This window comes from Camelus dromedarius, chromosome X (genome assembly GCF_036321535.1).
Source record: "Camelus dromedarius isolate mCamDro1 chromosome X, mCamDro1.pat, whole genome shotgun sequence".
NCBI lineage: Eukaryota > Metazoa > Chordata > Mammalia > Artiodactyla > Camelidae > Camelus > Camelus dromedarius.
Genome location: NC_087472.1, coordinates 38186855 through 38207037, shown reverse-complemented (window position 1 = coordinate 38207037; position 20183 = coordinate 38186855). Strand labels below are relative to the sequence as shown.

Sequence of the window (20183 nt, the reverse complement as noted above, 5' to 3'; positions counted from 1 at the left end):
TCTGCTGAAATGCCACCTTCCCAAGGAGGCCTTCTCCAACCATCTTTATCTAGAATAACAGTGCCCCGCAAACATTCCCTGACACCCTCACTCTGTTCTCCACAGCACTCATTATACTGACACACCGGTGTGCTGCCTCCTTCCCCTCACTAAAACATAACCTCCACATGGGACTGTTCCTGTGCCCTGCTGAAATCCTGGCACCAAAAACGGTGTCTGGCTGAGGAAGTACTTAAATGTTTGTTGAACTGTTTTCAAGAGTTTACAGAATTTCCTTGTAGTGGCTATCTGGTGGGAAGTTCAACAGGGACTTGAGGCTTCTAAAATGTTTATTTCCCAACTTTCATGAATGTGCACTAGAGGCTCCCAACAAGTAGTTCCTTTCACTTTAGGTCTACAATCCAGTCTAGTAGGATCTGATGAGGAGGGGGATCCAGTCACTATAATCTCTTCTGCTACACTCAGGGAATTGACTGTCAGCACTGAATTCCTTTCCTCCCCCATCTCATCTCAAGGTTCTTTTCTCACAAAAAGGACCCCAGGGATCTGGGATCCTTGGAATACAGGGCCATAACTTGCACAGAACAGGCACCCAGGCTGACTACATTTCAGCCTTGGAGCTAGCCCACACCAGATCTCTTCTGGGTGCAGGTGATAACCAAAACAGAAAGCCTTCTCAATCACAGATTTCAATCTTGTAGAAGCATTTATTTCAGTGATTAAAAGAATGCAGTAAATGGAATCTATACTGATGTACATTAGGCATGCACCTCTACCTGAAATTGCTGTTAGTTTTTGACAGGCCTAAATCTTTATAACTTATTTATTCATTTAGGCACATCTTTGAATTATTTTGGATGGACCCTGATATACAGGGTAAGTTAACTTCTTCCTTGTGGCAGTTTAGTATGAGAATTACGTTCACTGGCTAGATTCCTTTAACTAAAGGCCTCTAGACTCTCAGGCTACCTGTACTACCTCAAGACCATACTTGATATAGATATTCAAGTAAATCACAGTATAAGGGAGGGAGATAATCTAGAAAGCTGAAATGTACTGTATGAATATTCCATACATCTTTTTCCAGCACTGATAGTCAAACACTAGATAAGGAGGCCTACAGTTATGTACCAAATTACTCTTCCCCCACTACCGCCCTTTCTGAGACCTAAAGATGTATATCAATCTCCCCAGAAATCTGAAAGGAACCCACGCAAATCATAGATTTTTACCTATGTGGTCCCGCTATCAAACTATAGAGCAGTTCCACTATTAAAATTATAGGAAGCAATTAGTGGGACTTTGAGAAAAGCATCATCCCACATACAGTGATATATGCATTTAGTAGAGTTTTCCATTCATCTGTCAATTGTTTTCACATGATTAGCATTAAAAAACACAACCCAAAACATATTTGACCCTCAAATCCCACACACACAAAAATTGGTCTTTGTTCATTCTCAGATGACAGGATGTCCCAAGAGTGACAAAGGTGGGAGCCAATTTCCCCAAAGACTTTTCTTCAACCATCACATCAACGGCTCTTCATTTCTTGAACTACCTTCCTTTTCCAAAAAGGTAATGCTGAGATCAGTCAGAAAGGCTTTCTGAGAAGACTGGCTTGGATTTCTGGGTCTGTTCCAGTCGATTCAAGATGAACTGGCTTGTATCAATGAAGCGCTCAACGCAGTTCACAAAACAGGCCTCAGCCCGACTGTCCAACTTTGGCCCAGGCTTGTCCATGCACTTTTCCTGCTCAGGACAAGATACAGAATCACAAAGGGAACTTGACAAAAAAAAAAAAAAAAGGTGGGGGAGGACTTCTTGTTGCTCAGAGGAAAAACTTCACTTAAAAACAGTATCTGATATGTTAATAGTTCACATTTGAGTTCACATTTGGCAGCTTACTCTGAGGCAATTTTCTATAAGCCTTACATTAAATTCTCACAACAACCCTACAGAATAGATATTATTAATCTTCATTTTACAAAGAGGGAAGCTGTGACACAGAGATAACTTTGTCCTAAGTCACAGGGCCAGAAAAATGGTGGAGCTGAGATATTCAAAGCAAGATAAACGGCAAAATACAAGTGAGATTATAAAAATGAAAAAAAGTGTAAAAAAAGAAAGAAATAAAAAGAAATACAAGTGAAGTTAACCCTTTGCTGAATTTGGTTAGAACTCTACAATGCTGCTTGCATTAAATGCCTTTAAATTAGCTGCAGAATAAAAGGTTGAAAGGATAAATCACTGCAGCAAGACACCCTAAAACTTACCAAAGGAAAAAAAAAATCTATGACCCAAGATTCTGTAACCTTGTCTACTTAAGCCAGAGGCTCTTGAATCCTCTCAAAATGAATGGAAAATTATATGAATTTACCTAAAGGGCCCACAGCTTTCAGATTCTTAAAGCAGTCCTTAACCACATCCCATCCTGGCCCAAATGTAATGAATCAGATTTTTAAAAAAAAAATTGGGGGGAGAGTAATTAGGTTTATTTTGTTTAATGAAGTGCTGCGGTATTGAACCCAAGACCTCGTGCATCCTAGGCATGCGCTCTACCACTGAGCTATACCCTCCCTCTGTAATGAATCAGATTTTTAAAAAGAATCAAAGGACTCTGGTTCAGGGCAGACAGGAGTTAAGTAAGCATTTGTTAAGGGTCAGAGTCCGACAATACTTATGGTTTGAATGAATTTTGTTCATTATTCTCTATTCGTGCACAGAAGCCTTAGACTCTCCACTTCCAAGGAATATTATCCTTGCTTCTGAATTCTGTGAATTTTGTATGTCAAGGCAGGGCAGTTATGCTGTCCTTGGCAGCCAGAGAAAACTTTGATTCCAAGCTGCAAATAAATGCCTTCTACACTTTTGCCAAAGTCCCTTCACAGGGCATACTCAATTCTTCAACCTTCAGACCTGAAACAGTTTGGTATTACACAACAATCCAACAAGAAGGCAAAAGTGTGTATGTTGGTAGAAATTACACCACTTTATAGTTAAAGGACTAGAGCCACTCACTTCTCACAAGAGACGGTTAGAGCAACAGGATGATCAAGGTAAACCCTGAGGGGTACAGGGTCAGCAAATTCACTGACTCCCTTGGGATTCAGGGTGCCAAAAATAAAATCTCAGTAGTGGGTCTCTTAGTTTTGGTGTACAGCACTAGGCAGCTTCAACCTTAGGTGCCTAAGGTGCCTAAGTCTTCTGTGACCCTGGGTCCTCTGGACTAACAAAGCCGAAGTCCGGCGTGACAGACCGCTGAGAAGCGGAGTCACCCTTTCTCCCTTCCGGCTGGGTCTGAGGAGCCTAAGGAAACCAAGCAGTGCTGCTGGGTCTCACCCCTTCCCCGAATCCCAGACGTCTTGGCGAGTCGCGCGGGGCAAGGACGGGGGAAAGTAGGTACAGTGGCCAAGTCCCAGCCCCAGGCTCCTCACCCAACAAAGTTCCGTCATCTGGTGCACCAGCTGCTGGAAGCGCTGCTTCTGAGTCTCCACTTCTATGAAATGCTGCAACTGCGGGTCGACCGAGCCCAAACCCGTCGCGGAGGAAGAGGAGGAGGAATCCATCCCAGCGCGGCCACGCGTGCCGAGACGAACTCCGGACCAACTCACCGACCTTCACGTGTCTCCGCGGCGGAACCGGAACCACAACCCGCTGCCTCCGGGACAGTCCGGTGAGCGCACGGCGCCGGCGCGCGGCCCTACGCGCGGGCCCGCCCCTCGCGCCTCACCCCCCGCGCCGGGCGCACCTCCCAGCAGTCCACGCGCCTCGCTCCCGCCCACGCGCGACCCCGCGGCGGCGCCCCAGCTGCACCCTGAGGTCTCAGAACTCGCGGCCTAACGCCCTGGTGCTGTCAAGAAGTTATTTCAAAGAGAAAAGAAAAAAAAAATAAGGTAAAATTAAAAAAGGAAGTTACTTCAGACCACATGGCCCGTTCCTGGCCTGCCCAACAGCCCCGCCCCTCCCTGTTTCCAAATTGGCCCGCGCTTTCCCAGCTGCCGAGATAGTGGTTGGCCAGGCTGCTCGGTCGGTCAGTTAGCGGTCCTGGGCCCCTGGTTCCAGTTCGTCGGTGGAGTTTATCCCGCCTGACGTGGGGGAAAACGGGCTCCGGCAGAATTTGTCCCTAACTGTCAGATTCATTCCGGTAATATCGCATGCCTGCTGTGTGCCAGGCACTGTGCTTTGGTTTGTGATCACTGTCTCTCATTCAGAAGCAGAACTTTCCAAGAGCCAGAGGGGTTAAATGCAAAGGATCCTGTCGAGTTCTCAAAGTAGTAATATGCCAAACCAATGCTACACAGCAGTGTTCTGGAACACTGAGGGCGCTTCAGGAAGGCTGCATGATTAATCAAAATAGCAAGAAAATGTCATGCTTTCTAGTAATTTTATTTTATCAAAACAACCCCCCTTCCCAGTTTTAGGGCACTGTTTTATACTTGCCAAATTCTGCTTCCTTCCCCCCAAGCTCTGTTGCTTACCCAAAGAGCTGTGGGATCCTTTGTGAGGCTATTTACATCCCTCCCTCCCCCAAAATGTTTCCATCCCAAATTGAGTCTGTCTTGATACTCTTGGGATATTTCACAATAGTTCCTTGCCCTTTACTCAGAAGGTACTATCCCAGGGAAGAGACAGACAGGCATTGCTAGATATAGAGAGGGGCCTTTGTGTATTCAGTGAGAGGACAAAGGCTCCACGGCCTGTAAGCCTGGGATTTCCTCAGAGAAAGTGAAATTGGGGCTTGTAGAGGAGAGGAGTAGAACCAAGAAGCTTATTGGTGAGCTCAGGATTCTTCATCCATGACATCTAGAATGTTGCTCAGAAGACTTTTGAAAGTGGGACGTTCATCTGCTTTCTAAAACCAAGGAAAAAAATACAGTGTTATAGTGGCTAAAATCTGGAATTCAAGGGAAATGTAATGAGTAAACAGCAAATGTTTATGAAATTTTTACTATATGCCTAATAGCATACCCTGTGGATTACAAAAAAAAGGGAAAACATAGAAATGCTTGTTAAAGTCCTCGTGTACTTTAAATCTTTAGTAACTCAGGTTATTAATGTGGTGAGGACAATTTGAAAACTCCACTGACAAACATTGACTAAAACTCAGGGCAAATTCATTACATAATTATACAATCAATGCATTCTTATTTTGGATCCTCAAGTAGGAAAAATGACTACCAAACAAGTTTAAGTGGTTGACAGAACTAAAATTCTGTAAGCTGTGATAATTTTTAGTTTAGTTTCAAACATTTACTTCTATCATCCTGTAGCCAAAGTTAACAAAGGAATGAACATTTTGAGACCACAAGCTACATCAGTGGGCAGGGATCCTAAGAACCTAGGACCTCTTATTACCACCATCTGGCCTCTAGACTAAGGACCTTTGTGACAGCCACGCTCAATAAGCTCCTGGGGTATTTAGTGATTCAGGGTATACATATTCAGGCAAGAAATGTTTCAGTCCATCAGAACCAAAAAGGCATCAGTTTCTTGTTCCTTTAAATTAGTGGTTCTCAAACCTAGCTGAGTATCAGAATTTCCTGGGAAATTTAAAAAGATTTCTGAGTTCCACTCCAGACATACCTAATCAGAATCTCTGGAGGTAAGGCTCAGTTATCTGTAGTTTTAAGCGCTCCCCAGGGATTCTGATGTGACTCCAGTTTGGTGACTACTACTTTAAACAGGCTGTGGAGAAAGTGCCTGTCTGTAATACTTAACTAGCAGAGGGAGGATGTCCTAGTTGGGAGGGAGCAGAGCCAATCACCCTTAATCCTGGACGGCACAGGAGAGAGAAGGGAAATGGCTCCTAGCGATTCTCCCTCTCTCCACGCTTTCTTTGTGACCTCAGTCGTTTGTCGGAAGAAGAGCCATGCTCTGATCCAGATGCCCCCTTTTCACCTCACCAAGAGGACTCCAGATTCTTATATGTGCTTATTGGACACTGTCTGTCCTTCCCTGTTTCTAGTGGGGCAGAACTTAGAGCTGAGTACTTGTTTCCTACTAGAGATTAGGTTGCCAAATTAAGGTTGCCAAGGATCTACTGAAAGTGGAGAAGGCACCCCTGGAAGAACCCAACGTGAGAGCAGCAAAACATTTTAACAATAGTGGGACAGGCTCTTTATTTTCAAAATACCACATCTACCCACATATCCCATAATGCACTGTATTAGAAGAAGAAAAAACCCACAAGCACTACCTATTTTAGTTCCCTTTCAGGCTTTAGGGTTTAAAAAATTTCATTGAGGACCACAGCCTGAAAAGGTCCACAGTTAGTAAGGTAGAAGAAAGGACCATTGACTCCCAAAGGAATGAACACAAATTTTAGTGACTTTTCTTTTTCAATGTATGTATACTTGTCTGAGTGCCTTTGGTTGCCTGTTTATGCTAGGTGACATGGCCCCACAACACCCCCTCTCCCTAAAGCCAAGTTGGTATTAAGGTCTGCTAATGATACTCTAGTGAGAATTGTAGTGGGCCTGGGAAATTCCACCTCTGGCCATGAAAAGATTGGGATGCAGGCCAGGGCCTGAGAGCATATGCACAGCTATGGGTCTGTGCCTAGCTGCTGTGTGGCCAGGGAGGGTAGGGAAAGTAGGTTCGAGGAAAGAGATCCTAATAAAACACTTACCTCATGCCAGCAGCTGTACATGATGGTATACACCCTCTCTGAAGCTAGATGAGGCCTGTAGAGACGTAGGCCTTGGGCAATGTGTTCAGCCATTTCACTGTTAGTAAATCTCTCATATGGCATTTTCCCCAGAGAGTAAATTTCCCACATCAACACCCCTAGAAGATGAAAACAATGTGTTAAGTTGTTTTCAGGTAGCAGGGATCCTAGTCTTCCTAGATCAACTTCAAACATTACCTTCAACTGGTTCCCCCCTCTGCTTTTTTTCATTTTCTTCAGACTTCTAATGTACTGACTACACTGGAGGGCAACAGGGTTGCCCTGGACTATTAGCTCCTTTAGGAGAGAGACAGCATCTTATTTGTCTTTGTAGCGATAGGGTCTGGCAGAGTCCCTGGGACATAATCAATATTCAGAAGCTGTGGAATACTGAATGAATTGTTTGTTTCCCTCAATATATTGTAAGTTCTGAGAAGTCAGGGATCATGTCTAGTTTACTGTTTTTATCCCCAGAAACCCTTGTGGTGCCTGACATAGTGAGCAATCCCTAAGGATTAGGTGAATAAAAGTAAGAAAAATAACAGTCTCTCTGTGCAGGTTGCAAAGTGTGAATTTCCCCACTGCATTCTTTTTCCTTCGAGTTGTATAATCCATATACTCATTCACTTACCGAAAGCCCAAATGTCAGATTTGCTGCTGAACTTGCTATACATAAGGACTTCCGGTGGAGACCACCGGACTGGAAATTTAGAGCCTACTGAGCTTGTGTATTCATCATCCAGAACATACCTGCAAAGGATTCAGGATTTGTTACTGTTAGGTTTTGGAGAGAGCTTGATATTTGCTTAAATTTTCTTGGCTCCATCATAAGAGTTACACAAACACAGCTACAGGCCAACCAGTGTCTTTTACAAATGTTATTTTTAACATATCCCTGTTTTGATACCTGATTTAGCTTCCCTGGTTGACAGTATGGTTATGACACAAAGATGAAGTGAAATAAGATCTAATAAGTACTCCCTTCCTCTTCTCTATCCCTCTTTCCTTTCTCTTTCCTTTTCCTTCCCTTCCTTCTATTCTGCACTTGTCAGTGGGAATTAGACTGATTAGGAAAGAAGAGATGGAGTAAAGTCAACAGAATTAACAGGTCAAGATAAAGTATTGGGGAAATTAGCTTTTAAAAAAGAGGGAGGGAGAAAGGAGAAGAGAGGGCTATAACAATAAAACAGAAGGATGAAAGAAGTGACTTAAATCATTCAGAGAAAGAAAAGATCATGATGGTGGAAAAGACTAGAATTAGGGAAAAGAAGGGGAGAGGATTAAAAATTACAGTGTCTCCTCATTTGTACCATGCTATTTTTATTTTTAGAAGGAAAGATGGAAAAGGCACACTTACCTGGACAGGCCAAAGTCAGATACTTTAACAACTCCTCGATCATTTACCAAACAGTTTCGAGCTGCCTGTAGTGCAACAGATACCAGTGAGACTCGGTCCTTGGCACAAAGGTTAAAGGCACAAAGCTTCTGCCCACCAAGGGAGTTAAGCCAGGAAAGCCTCATCTCCTTCAACCAGAGACACCTTCCCACCTAACAGGAGTCAGTTGATACCACTGAGAAATTTGTTGCATTTCCACCACATGTAGAGTCATCTGCTATGTAGTCATAAGTAAAGCACTGAGGAATTGCAGAATGGTTTCACTCACATTGGCAATTCCACTACATCTTTCCTGTATTGAAATGCTGAGAGAATTAAGGGAGAACAGAAGGCAAGTGTGTTTTGTTTTCTGCTTGTCTGCCAGTGGTTTTAAGGTGATTTGAGCCTTGGCCAGGCAGAAATAAACAGGGGCACAAACTCGGCCACCTCCAGAGGCCAGGCAGGGAGAGTGATAGAGTGAAGTGGGTGGGTGGAAATGGCAGGAAAGTGGAGAGCATGTGACTGGTCTAAAGGAGGCAGCTACTCCTCATCTCCAGCTGACTGTTAGCATGGCCAGTGAGAATGTGGGCCTGATGTTACAAGATGGTCTAGATTTTCAAGAGAAGCTATAAATTCATTTTTTAAAAATGTGAAATGTTTCTTTTTAAGTGTTTGCTAAATAACATTAAAAAAAAAACCCAAATGCACCAACAGGCCCCCAGTTTGTGACTCTGATGTAACCAAATGATGGTTCTGTGCCAGGAGCAGTCCCATTGGCAACCAGGACTGCCCTTCTGCTCCTGAAGGACCCCAGCATTTCCTTGTCATGGTGGGGGTCTGGGGATGAGTGCTCTGGCTCCCACCATGGCAGAACTTGTGGTGTTGAGGCTGGAGATCCTTGACTGGCTGTCCACTGGGGCAGAGGCTTACCAAACTTGGAGTGTTTTCTAGATAAAGCTGAAATGATGGCTCCAGCAACCCTCCTCATCCATGCGTGATATGTCTTCTGCAACTTCTATCCCCTCAGCCCTTGGACCCAGGCCAATCCTTCTGAGGTCCTACCAGGTCTCGGTGGAGGAACTGCTTTGACTCCAGGTATTCCATGGCTTCACAGACATCCTTGCACATCTCCAGCAGCTGCTGAGTCTGGAAGCGGTGGCGCATCTCCCTCAGGTAGTTCAGGAGGCAGCCATTGGCCATGTATTCAGTGATGATGAAGATGGGGCGCTGTTTGGTGCAGACGCCGTACAACTGAACCAGCTTCTCATGGGAAAGATTCCTATAGGAGAGGCAATGAACCAGTCCTCCCTTTCTGGCTCTGCATGCTAGTCAGAAAGAGGCTGGGGAGGAAAGGAGTTGGCCTGGGAGTAGAGTGTCAGATAAGGTACAATCATAACAAGTTGACTTTCCTCCTTCCCACCCTAAACTCCAAAAGTGCCTAATATGTGAGGGCAATCCGGGATTTGAAGCCCATCAATAAAACAGTAAGCAAGCCTAGGACTGAATGAACATGACAGCTACATCAGAATCACTCTTCCTTTTGAAAGTCTCACTTTCTACATTTACCCCCAAATGCTACTGAGGCAGTACTCACCCATGATCAATACTATTCTCAACCAATATCTAAGACACAGAAATGATTACCTTAGCAGTTTGGACTCCCACCAGTCAAAGGTTGACCTCAGGCCCTGGTCCCAAATCTCTCTTATTGCAAATCACCTTAAACCACAGTGGGAAACATCCTGATAATTCCTAGACTCCAGCAACTGGATTGAGAGTTGAGTTTGGACTGTAACTCACATCATGACTTTGGCTTCTTCAATGAACTCATCCTCGGACATGGAGCCTTCTTTGATCATCTTGATGGCCACATCATACTGGCCCCTCCATTTTCCATACTTCACTACGCCAAATTGTCCAGTCCCCAGCTCCTTCAAGAAGGTCAGGTCCTTTGGATCAATTTCCCATGATCCTATAACAACAAAGATTTGATGTGATTCTTTGGGAGTCATGTATGTATAATTCCTACAATAGATAAGAATCCCTGCTGCAGGTAGAAATAGGCAAGCAGTAAAATGGAAATTCTCAGGAATACTAATCCGTCTTTACTCAGGTAAATCTTAGGGCCGGGGTTACTGGTTGGAGGAGTCTGAGAATTTTAGGTGGAAGTCAGCCATAGAGCAAGAAGATAAACTAGAAAGCCTTTTAAAATCCCTTTATGATGATTATATTATTTTAACCACACTTAAAAAAAAAAAAAATCCCTTTGTGAACCTATATTGCAGTCCCAGTAGGAGCCACCAGAGGGAGAAAAAAATCACTGAATAACTTCTTTGGCTGTCTTTTTTTTTTTTTTTTTTTTGCATTTGGATAATATGTCTTTTATTTTTATTTTATTTTATTTTTTTTTCTCTACTTAAGATTCTTTTTTTTTTTTTTTACAATTTTTCAGTTATTCATGGACATATACACACTCATTGTCACATTTTTTTCTCTGTGAGTTATCATAACATTTTGTGTATATTACCCTGTGCTATACAGTGTAGTCTATTCCACAATTTTGAAATCCCAGTCTATCCCTTCCCACCCTCCACCCCCCTGGTTTCTTTGGCTGTCTTAACTTTCCTTGGGGCAGCTGGGGCAGAAGAGTATACTGTAAGGACACTGAGAGGCAAGGTCTGATTGGGTTTGCCAAACATAGTCCTTGAAGCTGGCCAGCCTACCCTACCCTAGAGAAATAAGCAGTTACCGTAGCCCAGGCCTGCAGTGGAAGGCGCGTTCTTGTTTTGTTGGGACACTGGATATTTGAGCCTAGAGATGAGTCCTGAAACATACAAAGAGGGTCATGATGCTAGTGCAGCACAGGGGAGTGAGATGCCTCACACACCCTTACTTACATCCTCACACTTCCAATGTTGATCTTTCCAGTACATTGTGTATCCCAGAAGATCTCCACAAACCCAAGTTTTTCTGGAAGTTTCTCCTCTCACAAACATTTGTTAGGGACAAAAAAGAATGCTAACTGAAATATACTCCCCAACTAAATGTATCCCCAAGTCCCAGCCCAGGCTTAGCTCACATCCTGCTTCTGCTTTTGATACTGAAAAGTGTAATTGGGACTCCATAAAATAACAGCCTTGACACTGCCTTGCCTGGAGACAGTGGACAGCAGCAAGCCTTCTTGATGAAGCTTTTCCCATGTATTCATGCTCTCACCAGTCTCCTAGTTTTTAGAATGTCTACACTGCTTAGAAACTCTCTTCTTATGTTTTTGAACCTGTATATTCTTTGAGGACGAGGACCTCAACTAATAATTTTCCCATGCTACTCCTCTAGTACCAAAGAAATTGCTTATTACACACCAGGAACTCAGCGGATACTGCTGATTGATTAATTACTGGTCTCTTCTATGTATTTCCTTAGAACTGAGCATCAATCACCAAATAAGTCAGTCCCTACTGGGTGTAAGGTCTGCCTTTGACCACCTCTTTACTTGATCGCTACCCAGCATCGCATGGGTTTATTTCACAGCTAATTCCCACTACCCTGTGAGGCATATTCTTCATGTCACCACTTTGTCCTGAATTGCTTCTCCAGGTACTTGTCAAACCCTTCTTCCCTGGTGCCCTGGTACTTACCAGCAGAGTTATGCTGATGGTAGTTAATGAGCTCAGGGATGGTGCTGAAAAGGTGCTTCTCAGCCAGGTAATACTGGCTCTGAGGTGTAGAACACACAACATAATGGCGTATCACCCCTTGAGGTTCCCTGAAGAAATAGATGCTGAGTCAGCAACTTGGGAACAAGGGTCCAAAGGGCCCATGGAGTGAAGTGGGACAAGTTTTGAGTTTAAAGGACAGAGGAAGTGGGAGGAGCACTCCATTAAGGAGCTGTTGTGTGTGCACCCCTGTCCTTTGTACCAAGGCCTTGAAACAGTAGCACTCACCCTGCAGATTTGGCAAACACAGAAACAGTATACTTTCCAGCTTTGCTGGAGTCTCTGACAATGAAGCCTCCTTCTTTCCCCTGAAACAATGAAAAAGAAGCTGACTGTCAGGAGGAAGTGGTGCTCACACCTGCATCCCACCTGCTCAAACCAGAGAGAAAATAGAAGCCCTGATTTCACTGTCAAGTTCCATGTTTGAGTTGCAGCCTCACTACTTTTGACACTGAAAATTATAATTGGGACGCTATAATATGATGGCCCTGACACTGCCTTGCCTGGAGGTGGAGGACAGCAGCAAGCCCTCAATTCAGGATCCTTGCTTGTTGTGGAAGGAAAATGCCATTTGCTTGTGGTTGCACACTTACCTCTTGCTTTAGCAGTTGCTCAGCTTGACTCCGAGTCATGTGTTTGGAATACCACCTGTGAAGAGAGAGGGCTTGCATGGCTCCTAGGCCATAGTATAAGCAGCTCAGAGTCTAGAGTGCCCTCTGCAGCTCATTCATGTCAGTGAGTCAGTCAATTCACCCAATCCCTATTTACTGAGTGCCTATCGGGTGCATAGCACACTGCATCCCTTTCCTAAAGCCCGCTTAGCACTGAAGATTCATGGGGATGGAGAGTAGAGGGCAAAGACAGGTGGCAGAAGTTTGCAGGGAAAGGATCAGAGACAGGGCCTTCAAGGACAACCTAATTCCATGATTAGGTAGAAAGGACAACTGCGTAAGTTTGATATTTTCACACTTTCAGATGTTTCCCATCAGATTGCCTATTCTTTCTGATTGTGGTTCTTCTGGATTTGGGGGGCGTAGTGACCTCTCCAGCTCTCACAAACAGAGGGTGTTTGAGTGAAGGCAAGACATAGGCACTAACTTGGGATGGTGGCATCATTTGACCAATATGACACTGATTTTAGTAAGTATCTTGAAATAAAAAAATTTGTTGAAGGTATAAAAAACTTTATACTATGTTTAGTTCCTCTGGGAAGATTGTGTGCTGGGCACGTAAGCATACTCACTCATACATTTCTATGGAGTCTTCTGCTTCAGTTACATAGTTACTAGGGATGTAGCCTTCCTGCCTGTAGAGGAGACAACGTGGCAGATCATCCAGCACTCCCCATCCTGGGGCAGAGAGAGATTTGGATACCCTGTATCCCTGGGCTCAGAATCAATCTCAAATGGAAGTATATAAACCATGCCCCTCCCTCAAAGAGGATCATGTCGCTGATGCATGGCTAGGCCAGTGAAGTGTGTAGCTTCTTCACACTGCACATATGGCATTGATAATATGTACACGACAACATGTGAGCCAGACTCTACAGGCTCAGAGAGGTGATCACCCGTAGGGCTGCACTCCGGGAAGTACTCGGAGGGAGACTATATTCACCTTGGTGTGGAAGAACAATTTCTGATCAGGATACAGAGTAGGGGAATTAGGCTGCAGCATTTTGCATGTGTATAGAGTGGCGGGGCGTACAGGCTCAGGAAGGGCAGGTGTGGACTCACCCATTTTTATCCCGGGCTCGCCACCATGGTAAGTTGCTCTCCTCCAGAATAAAATACTCATCGCCCTTCCGAAGCTGTAGATCATTTGCATTCATTGGCGTGTAATCATAAAGCGCTACAACCTTTTTCAGCTCACTTGTTGAGGCGGATGCTGCTGTTGGCTCAGGGGGCAGTGGCTTTTTTAAGATCTGTGTAGTTAAGAGAAAAAGTAGGGAGATTTGGCTAGGTATCAAGCAGTCTCCTATTCTCCCCCAACTTTCTGGCTTACTAGAGACACCATTCTAACCCAAATCAGGCAAAATAAAATGTTTATTCAGCATTCATTCAACAACCACTTTTAAACATCCATCCAGGTGCTCTCAGCCTGGAATGCACATCAGAACCATCTAGAGGGCAGCTAACAATCCTGACAAACAGGCAGTTTTGAAGACTATGTCAAAAATCTCTGGGGGTCGGACCCAGGCGTCAGTATTTTTAAACCTTCCGGGCCAAAAAGCATGTATGGCCATAATTAGGAAAGCTTCTTGGCACTAAATGAGTACATGGATCTACTAAATGTCTCTGAACCTTGTTTTCTTTGTTTATGCAATGAGCATAATAATTCCTGCCCTGTTTATTTACAATATATGAGAAAGGGCTTTCTAGATCTCAAAAAGTAACCCCCCAAAATCAAGGTGTAAAGTTATATATTAGAGGTAAAATCAAGATATTGGGTATATGGGTATTCGCTGTTAAGGTTTTTCAACTTCATGTTTGAAAATATTTTTCATTAAAAAAATCAGACTTTGTTTTAAACAGGTAATTGGATTACACATTTGCCAAGAGCTTCTTAATACCCTCTATCTTTCCCCTAAAGAGGAAGTCCTAATTAGAAGGAAAAATCCCCTGTCTCAGCAAGAATACCAATTTACACTGCCAAATTCCAGAGGAATTCTAAGACTGTGGTCTGTTTTCAGGGTGTGACTATAAGTTTCTATTTAAGCAGTAGCAGCACCCAGTTTCCATGTATACCTGGTCCTCTTCAGGTGTGGGAGGAAGAGGCTTTTTAGTCTTTCGGTGTGAACTCCCAGGTTTTAAGCCTGCAAAGTAAGAAACCAGTGATGATACAGAATGCATCTTCAGAAAGGGTCCAGGGATGGGTTTGGTCAGGAACTTTGCTCTTGTACACAGTGACTTTAGGTAAGTTAGGAAAAGTCTGCATAGATACAGCCCGCTGCCAGGTCGCCCAGCTAGGAGAGCAGAACAACAGCTGGATTTTGGCTCCCACTAATCCCCTCTCCCAGGCCCCTTTGTGCACTGACCAAAATGTACAAACCTGGGTTTGACAGACCTCTGAGAAAGTGATGAATAGAGTCAAAGAAGGGACAAATTATATTAATCAGATCTCTTACTTCCATTCCTGTTCTCCAAAATTTGACAACCCATAGCATTTTTGGCTGTCTGAGAGCAGCAGAGATACTGCCCATCAATCCAGAAGCAAGGGTGGTATTTCTGTACCAGATCATTGTTGTACCGGATTACTGTAACAGGAGAGAAGAGAGAGAGAGAGAGATCATATCTGACATGTGGAAGAATCCACCATAGGCATGTTTTCCTCTTTGAGTTAAGTGGTGAGCTTCAAACAACTGCCCCTTCCTCAGCCACCCTGAAGGGAAGCAGACAGACACAGGACCATTTGGCTCACATGCTTGGCCCCAACGTTCCTGTGCAGTTCTCTTCAGCGGTCTGTCATGATGACTATCTCTCAACGAACGACCAGCGTGATAAGAATATCTGTTGTCTCCAGAGCCCCAGCACAAAAATATGTTATCTATGGTTTCCTGGTAGCAATTGCAATCTTCCTATAAGGCAGGTGTCAATTATACTGGTCTTTTCCAGATAAGGGAAACAATGTGCCCAAGCCAGAGACTCTCATTTCAGCTCTCAATATACCAATGTCCCAGCTCTTTGAGTGATCTCTTAGAGTTGTTTGCCTTAGTGAGAACCTTTGCTTCAGGCTTTTTGTGTTCATAGAATAGTCAACAGAGCAGAGCTCAGGATCAAATGAAGGTGATTCTGCCTCTAGAATAAACTTGGTTCTAGTCTTCCGAGGGCCCTGAGGTGGGTTAAGCTCATTGCAGGAGATAAACACAGCAGTTCCATTTCCCTCACAGGGTTGCAAAAAGATCTCCCAGGATAGAATAGAAACAATAGAAAAACCAACCAAAAGTCTGTCTGACTTTTGTTATTACCAGGCAATGGCAATTCTGAGCAGTGCTCCAGATACTCCTCCCAGCCAGGACTGATTGCCCCCACAATCTGCCCTTCCCCCACCCCCATGCCATTACTCTTCACCCAAGGATTTGAAGATCATCAGGTGCAGGCCTGAGCACCAGTAAACATGTCAAGAATTCTTAGAATTCTTAATCAACAACTAGCTGCTCTGATAAGCTATGCTAATATGCTATGAGAGGACATAGGCCTTCCTGTCCTCCCCACCTCCAGCACATTCATTAAGAACCCACCCTACGTTCCCAAATAATGTGTGCTTCTTAAGAGGTCTCTCAAAGATGACACCCCTTCTTTAGTTGGTTAATGCAGAGCTGGTATTTTCAGCTACTTAGGAGAGAATTGCAAAAGCAGAGTGTCTGTTATGGACTGAATGTGTCCCTCCCCCCACCAAATTCAGGATGAAGCCCCCCAGAGTAATGATATTAGGAGATGGGGCATTAGGGAGGTAACTGGGTCATGAGAGTGAAGCCCTCATAATGGGATTAGTGCCCTTATAAGAAGAGACTGCCATGTGAGAACAGTGAGAAAGTGACAGGTCTGCAAGCCAGGTAGAGTTCTCACCAGGAACTAAATTGGCCAACATCTTCATCTTGGACCTTCCAGAATCACCAGAAATAAATGTTTGTTGTTTAAGCCACCTGGTCTGTGATATTTTGTTAGGCAGCCCAAACTGATTATGACAGTGTCCAAGTGGGGGGGCTAGAGGAAGACTGCTTACTTCAGCAATGTGTGGGGCCAGCCCTGTCTGGGAGGCATTAATGGTTGGTGCACATTCCAAGTACTTGATAGACTGGTCTCTCATGTTCATATTTACTAGGGTAATGACTAAAATTCTATTTCAGGCATGAATGAATTATTCCTCCCCACATATGTCATTGGAGTTTAACCAGTGACACTTTTATTCATTTTGGTGAAGTAAGGTCATTTGCTTATTTTTGAAGTTGCAGTTAAGATAGGCTCTGTTGGGCCTGAGCAAACAAAGATTCTTGAATGGATGCAGACAAATATCTGGGGTGCTGTAACATTAAAGTGCCCACTGCCACATTCAAGGAAATAGAAGGAGAGAGCCTGTGGCTAAGCCCTCAGGTATACAACCTTTGCATGGAAAGTACCACTGAAAAAAATGGAAGTTTGATATGAGGTACCCCAGGCCCTACTTTTTAAATTGGGGTATAACTTACGTATAATAAAGTGTGCAATCTAAGGTAGCCAGCTAGCCACATTTGTCTATAACCATTTAACCACCACTCAGATCCAGCACTTCAGAAGGCTCCCTCATGCCCCTTCACAGCCAATACCACTGCAGAGATAGCCAGTATTCCAGTGAGGTCCCCTTCTCATGTGAGTGATTTCCAGTTGGTGCATTTTACCCCAGAGTGGGATAACTTATCACTAGAGTGGGATTTTTATGGCTTTAGAGTATCTCACTGTTGGTATTGCCAGCATCTGGGCTGTTATAGGATCATTAGGATTTGCACCTAAATCTCCCAGCAACTGTGATATTTGTTGCAAAATGCCTAATTCTGAGCTTGTCAGCCCAAGCAGATTCCACAAGACATACACCCAAGTCTGGAATAACTATGAGGGAGGGAGTGCCTTCCATAAAACAGAAAGGGAGAGAAGGCAAAATTGCAACTTACTCGCACTAAAGACCCAACTGAAGTGGTGGTAGTTTCTGTTTGTTGTTTTGGCTTTATTTTTACTATTGTAACTTTACTTACCTAATACACTTTTATAGCAGTGCATAATCAATATAGTACGGTTAACATCTGAGTCAATAAACCAAGTTTACAAGCTGGATATTCTTATCCTTGGTCATTACTCAAACCTTGAAGATAGTGGACACCCAATAAATATTTGTTGGGCTAATTTACAAACTGGTTTTGAAATTAGCATTTGAAGTGTTAACGGAGTTACTAACTTGTACATGCCACTTTTCACTCCTTTTATTTCCCCTCAGCTGGTATGTACCACCTTTCCCTGTCTCCAAACTAAATCCTAGCTCTCCATCAATGTGGAGCACAAGTTGATAGTGGTGGTTTACTCTTGTGGAAAAAATCAATGAACAACCACTTATTGGCCCTTTCTGTGTGCAAGACACTGTATGAGGCACTGTGGAGAGAACTAAATAAGTACAAATATATATGCCCCCTGGAGCTCCAGCTCAGCCTCTGCATATATTTCTTTGCCTTGGAAGTAGCATCTTGGTCCAGAGCAGAGACTATGGAGCCTGAGTTCAAAGCTTGACCCTGCTACTTACTGAGTACCTTTGGGCCAGTTACTTAGCCTCTCTACACCTCAGTTTTCTCATTTGTAAAATGGGGATGATGAAAATTACTGCCTGACATGGTTGATATGAAGAAGAAATGAGTTAATATATGTAAAGAACTTAGAGGAGATTTTGGATCATAATAAGCACTAGTGAAGTGTTTGCTTGTTTTGTAACCTCAGGGCTAAAGCAGACCTCTTACTTCAAAACATGGCAAGTACTGGAATGTGTGGTGCAAGATATCACCTATTTGTAATCTCAACGTGGACTTTCTCTAGAATATCTTGCAACAAGGTACAGGTTCACTTTCTGGTCTTAAGAACCAAGCAACATAAAACTATGTAATAACCTTAGACTTTGGAGCCTAACAGATCTATGGATGTGCTAAGAACCCAGGCTCCACCACTCACTAGCTGTGTGCCCTTGAGCAACTTACTTAATCTCTTTGAGCCTCAGTTCCCTCATCTCTAAATACATACTTCATAAACTTATTGTGAGGTTTAAATGAGCTAGTACATTTGAAGCACTCAGAACAGAGCCTGGTACAGAGTAAGTGCTCATTAAGTGTTATTACTGTTTTTAGCCCAAGATTGCTGAGAATTAAATGAGGTAATAAATATAAGGTATCTAGCTCAATATCTGTCACATAGCAAGAATTTGATAAATGATTCTTCTCTTCCTTTCTCCTCTCCTCTTTCAGCTTGAAAGATTCGAAGATTTTTATTTTGGCCAGTCAGACTTGCATTCAGGGAGTGAATAAAGCTGGTATAGTCAGCCACCGAATATCAGAATATAAATGTTTATTAAGACAAAGAGCTGTCATGCAATAACCCAACCATGCCGTTATCAGTCTGCCATCCTTCCTGTTTCTCTAGGCAGCCTTTCCTGATGTCAACTCAACCAGTTAATCTCTCAGTCATTTGACATATGGCTATATATACACACAAATATGTGTGCATGCATCCTGTGCTGCAACATTTACAGTTGAGTTTATCTACGGACACTGTATGGTCTATGTGAAATGCTGAACTATGTTCAAGTTGAGGTCCTCACAAAGCAAGGAACATGAAATAGTTCCTTGGATAATATTTATCCACAATGAAGAGATGTACAGTGCTTTCTTGTACAATGCTTTACAGTTTTCCATGTGCTTTCACATACATTACCTCATTTGATCCGTAGGACAACCCTGGATGTATGTACTGTAGGCATCATTATTATTCTTTCAGAAGAAGAACCTGAGCCTCAAAGAAGCTTGTTGGCCTACTTACCAGAGGTCACCCAGCTTATTAGTGGTAGAAGAGGGCTTGGAACCAGTTCTTTACTCTGATCCCAAGCACTCTCATAATGATTTATTTAATTTAGGGGAACTAGATATTTCATACCTAGGATTCAAAATATTGAAATAACCATTGAATACTATACCACTCCAACCTTGTAATTGGTGTAAAGAATGGGACTTTTTTTTTTTTTAATAAATAGGGAACTGGAGGGGCCTACAATTGCAAAATTGCACTGTAGAGATAGTGGTAGAACTGGGTTCAAACTCTTAGTCTGGCACATGATCTTTTATTCATAGTATGGAATATTAAACTCAATTGTATTACTAATATGGAAGAAAATGGAATATTTCTTGCCCCTCCCAGTTCTCTCTCCTCCTTCCTCTCTCCCTCCTTCCCTTCTCCCTTTCTTCTTTCTTTCACCTCCCTCCTTCCATCCATTCTTTGTTCCTCTCTCCCTTTCTTCCTCCCTCTTTCCCTTTCTCCTTCCCTCCCTACCCTTCTCTCTTTCCCTTTCTTTCTTTCATTTCTTTTCTTTCTTTCTCATTTTTTTCTCTCTCTTTCCTCCCTCTCTGCCAATTTCTCTCTTTCCTTCCTCCCTTTCTTCCTTTCCTTCTTTCTTTGGAAACTAGTTTATTTTCCAAATAATTCTCACCATTTTTGAGCTGGTGAATCCAACGCTTCCTCAGTTCTTCAGTTGGGGAGAAGACATAGAGAGGCCCTTCATCATATACAACCTGAGGCAATGGACACACAGACTTCAGCAGTTAGGAGTCAGAGAAAAGTATAAAGACCTTGAAGGAACTAACCTTAAGCTACAACTTTGTATATTGATAGCAGAAAACAAACAAACAAACAAAGAGGAATGA

The 20183-nt window shown here is 43.3% G+C and overlaps 2 protein-coding genes across 3 annotated transcripts in view; both read right to left on the bottom strand.

Annotated features, from left to right (window-relative positions):
* Positions 1–687: 687 nt before the first annotated feature.
* Positions 688–3667, bottom strand: TIMM8A (translocase of inner mitochondrial membrane 8A). The gene is made up of 2 exons (XM_010975758.3): positions 3438–3667; positions 688–1752 (listed from the first exon to the last, which is right to left on the bottom strand). Exons 1-2 carry the CDS (start codon positions 3567–3569, stop codon positions 1591–1593), a joined length of 294 nt encoding a protein of 97 aa, XP_010974060.1. The 5' UTR covers positions 3570–3667; the 3' UTR covers positions 688–1590.
* Positions 3668–4373: 706 nt separating this feature from the next.
* Positions 4374–20183, bottom strand: part of BTK (Bruton tyrosine kinase) — a 28004-nt gene continuing 12194 nt past the window's right edge. For both annotated transcript variants that reach the window (XM_010975756.3, XM_031446124.2), the window contains 15 exons: positions 19970–20051; positions 14886–15014; positions 14506–14573; positions 13495–13682; positions 13005–13067; positions 12355–12409; positions 11990–12069; positions 11684–11811; positions 10795–10869; positions 9846–10017; positions 9108–9324; positions 8028–8092; positions 7302–7420; positions 6632–6789; positions 4374–4855 (listed from right to left, as the gene is read on the bottom strand). In XM_010975756.3, coding sequence (XP_010974058.1) covers positions 4784–4855; positions 6632–6789; positions 7302–7420; positions 8028–8092; positions 9108–9324; positions 9846–10017; positions 10795–10869; positions 11684–11811; positions 11990–12069; positions 12355–12409; positions 13005–13067; positions 13495–13682; positions 14506–14573; positions 14886–15014; positions 19970–20051 — 1671 coding nt within the window. In that variant the 3' untranslated portion in view covers positions 4374–4783. The remainder of the gene's footprint in view (positions 4856–6631; positions 6790–7301; positions 7421–8027; positions 8093–9107; positions 9325–9845; positions 10018–10794; positions 10870–11683; positions 11812–11989; positions 12070–12354; positions 12410–13004; positions 13068–13494; positions 13683–14505; positions 14574–14885; positions 15015–19969; positions 20052–20183) is intronic.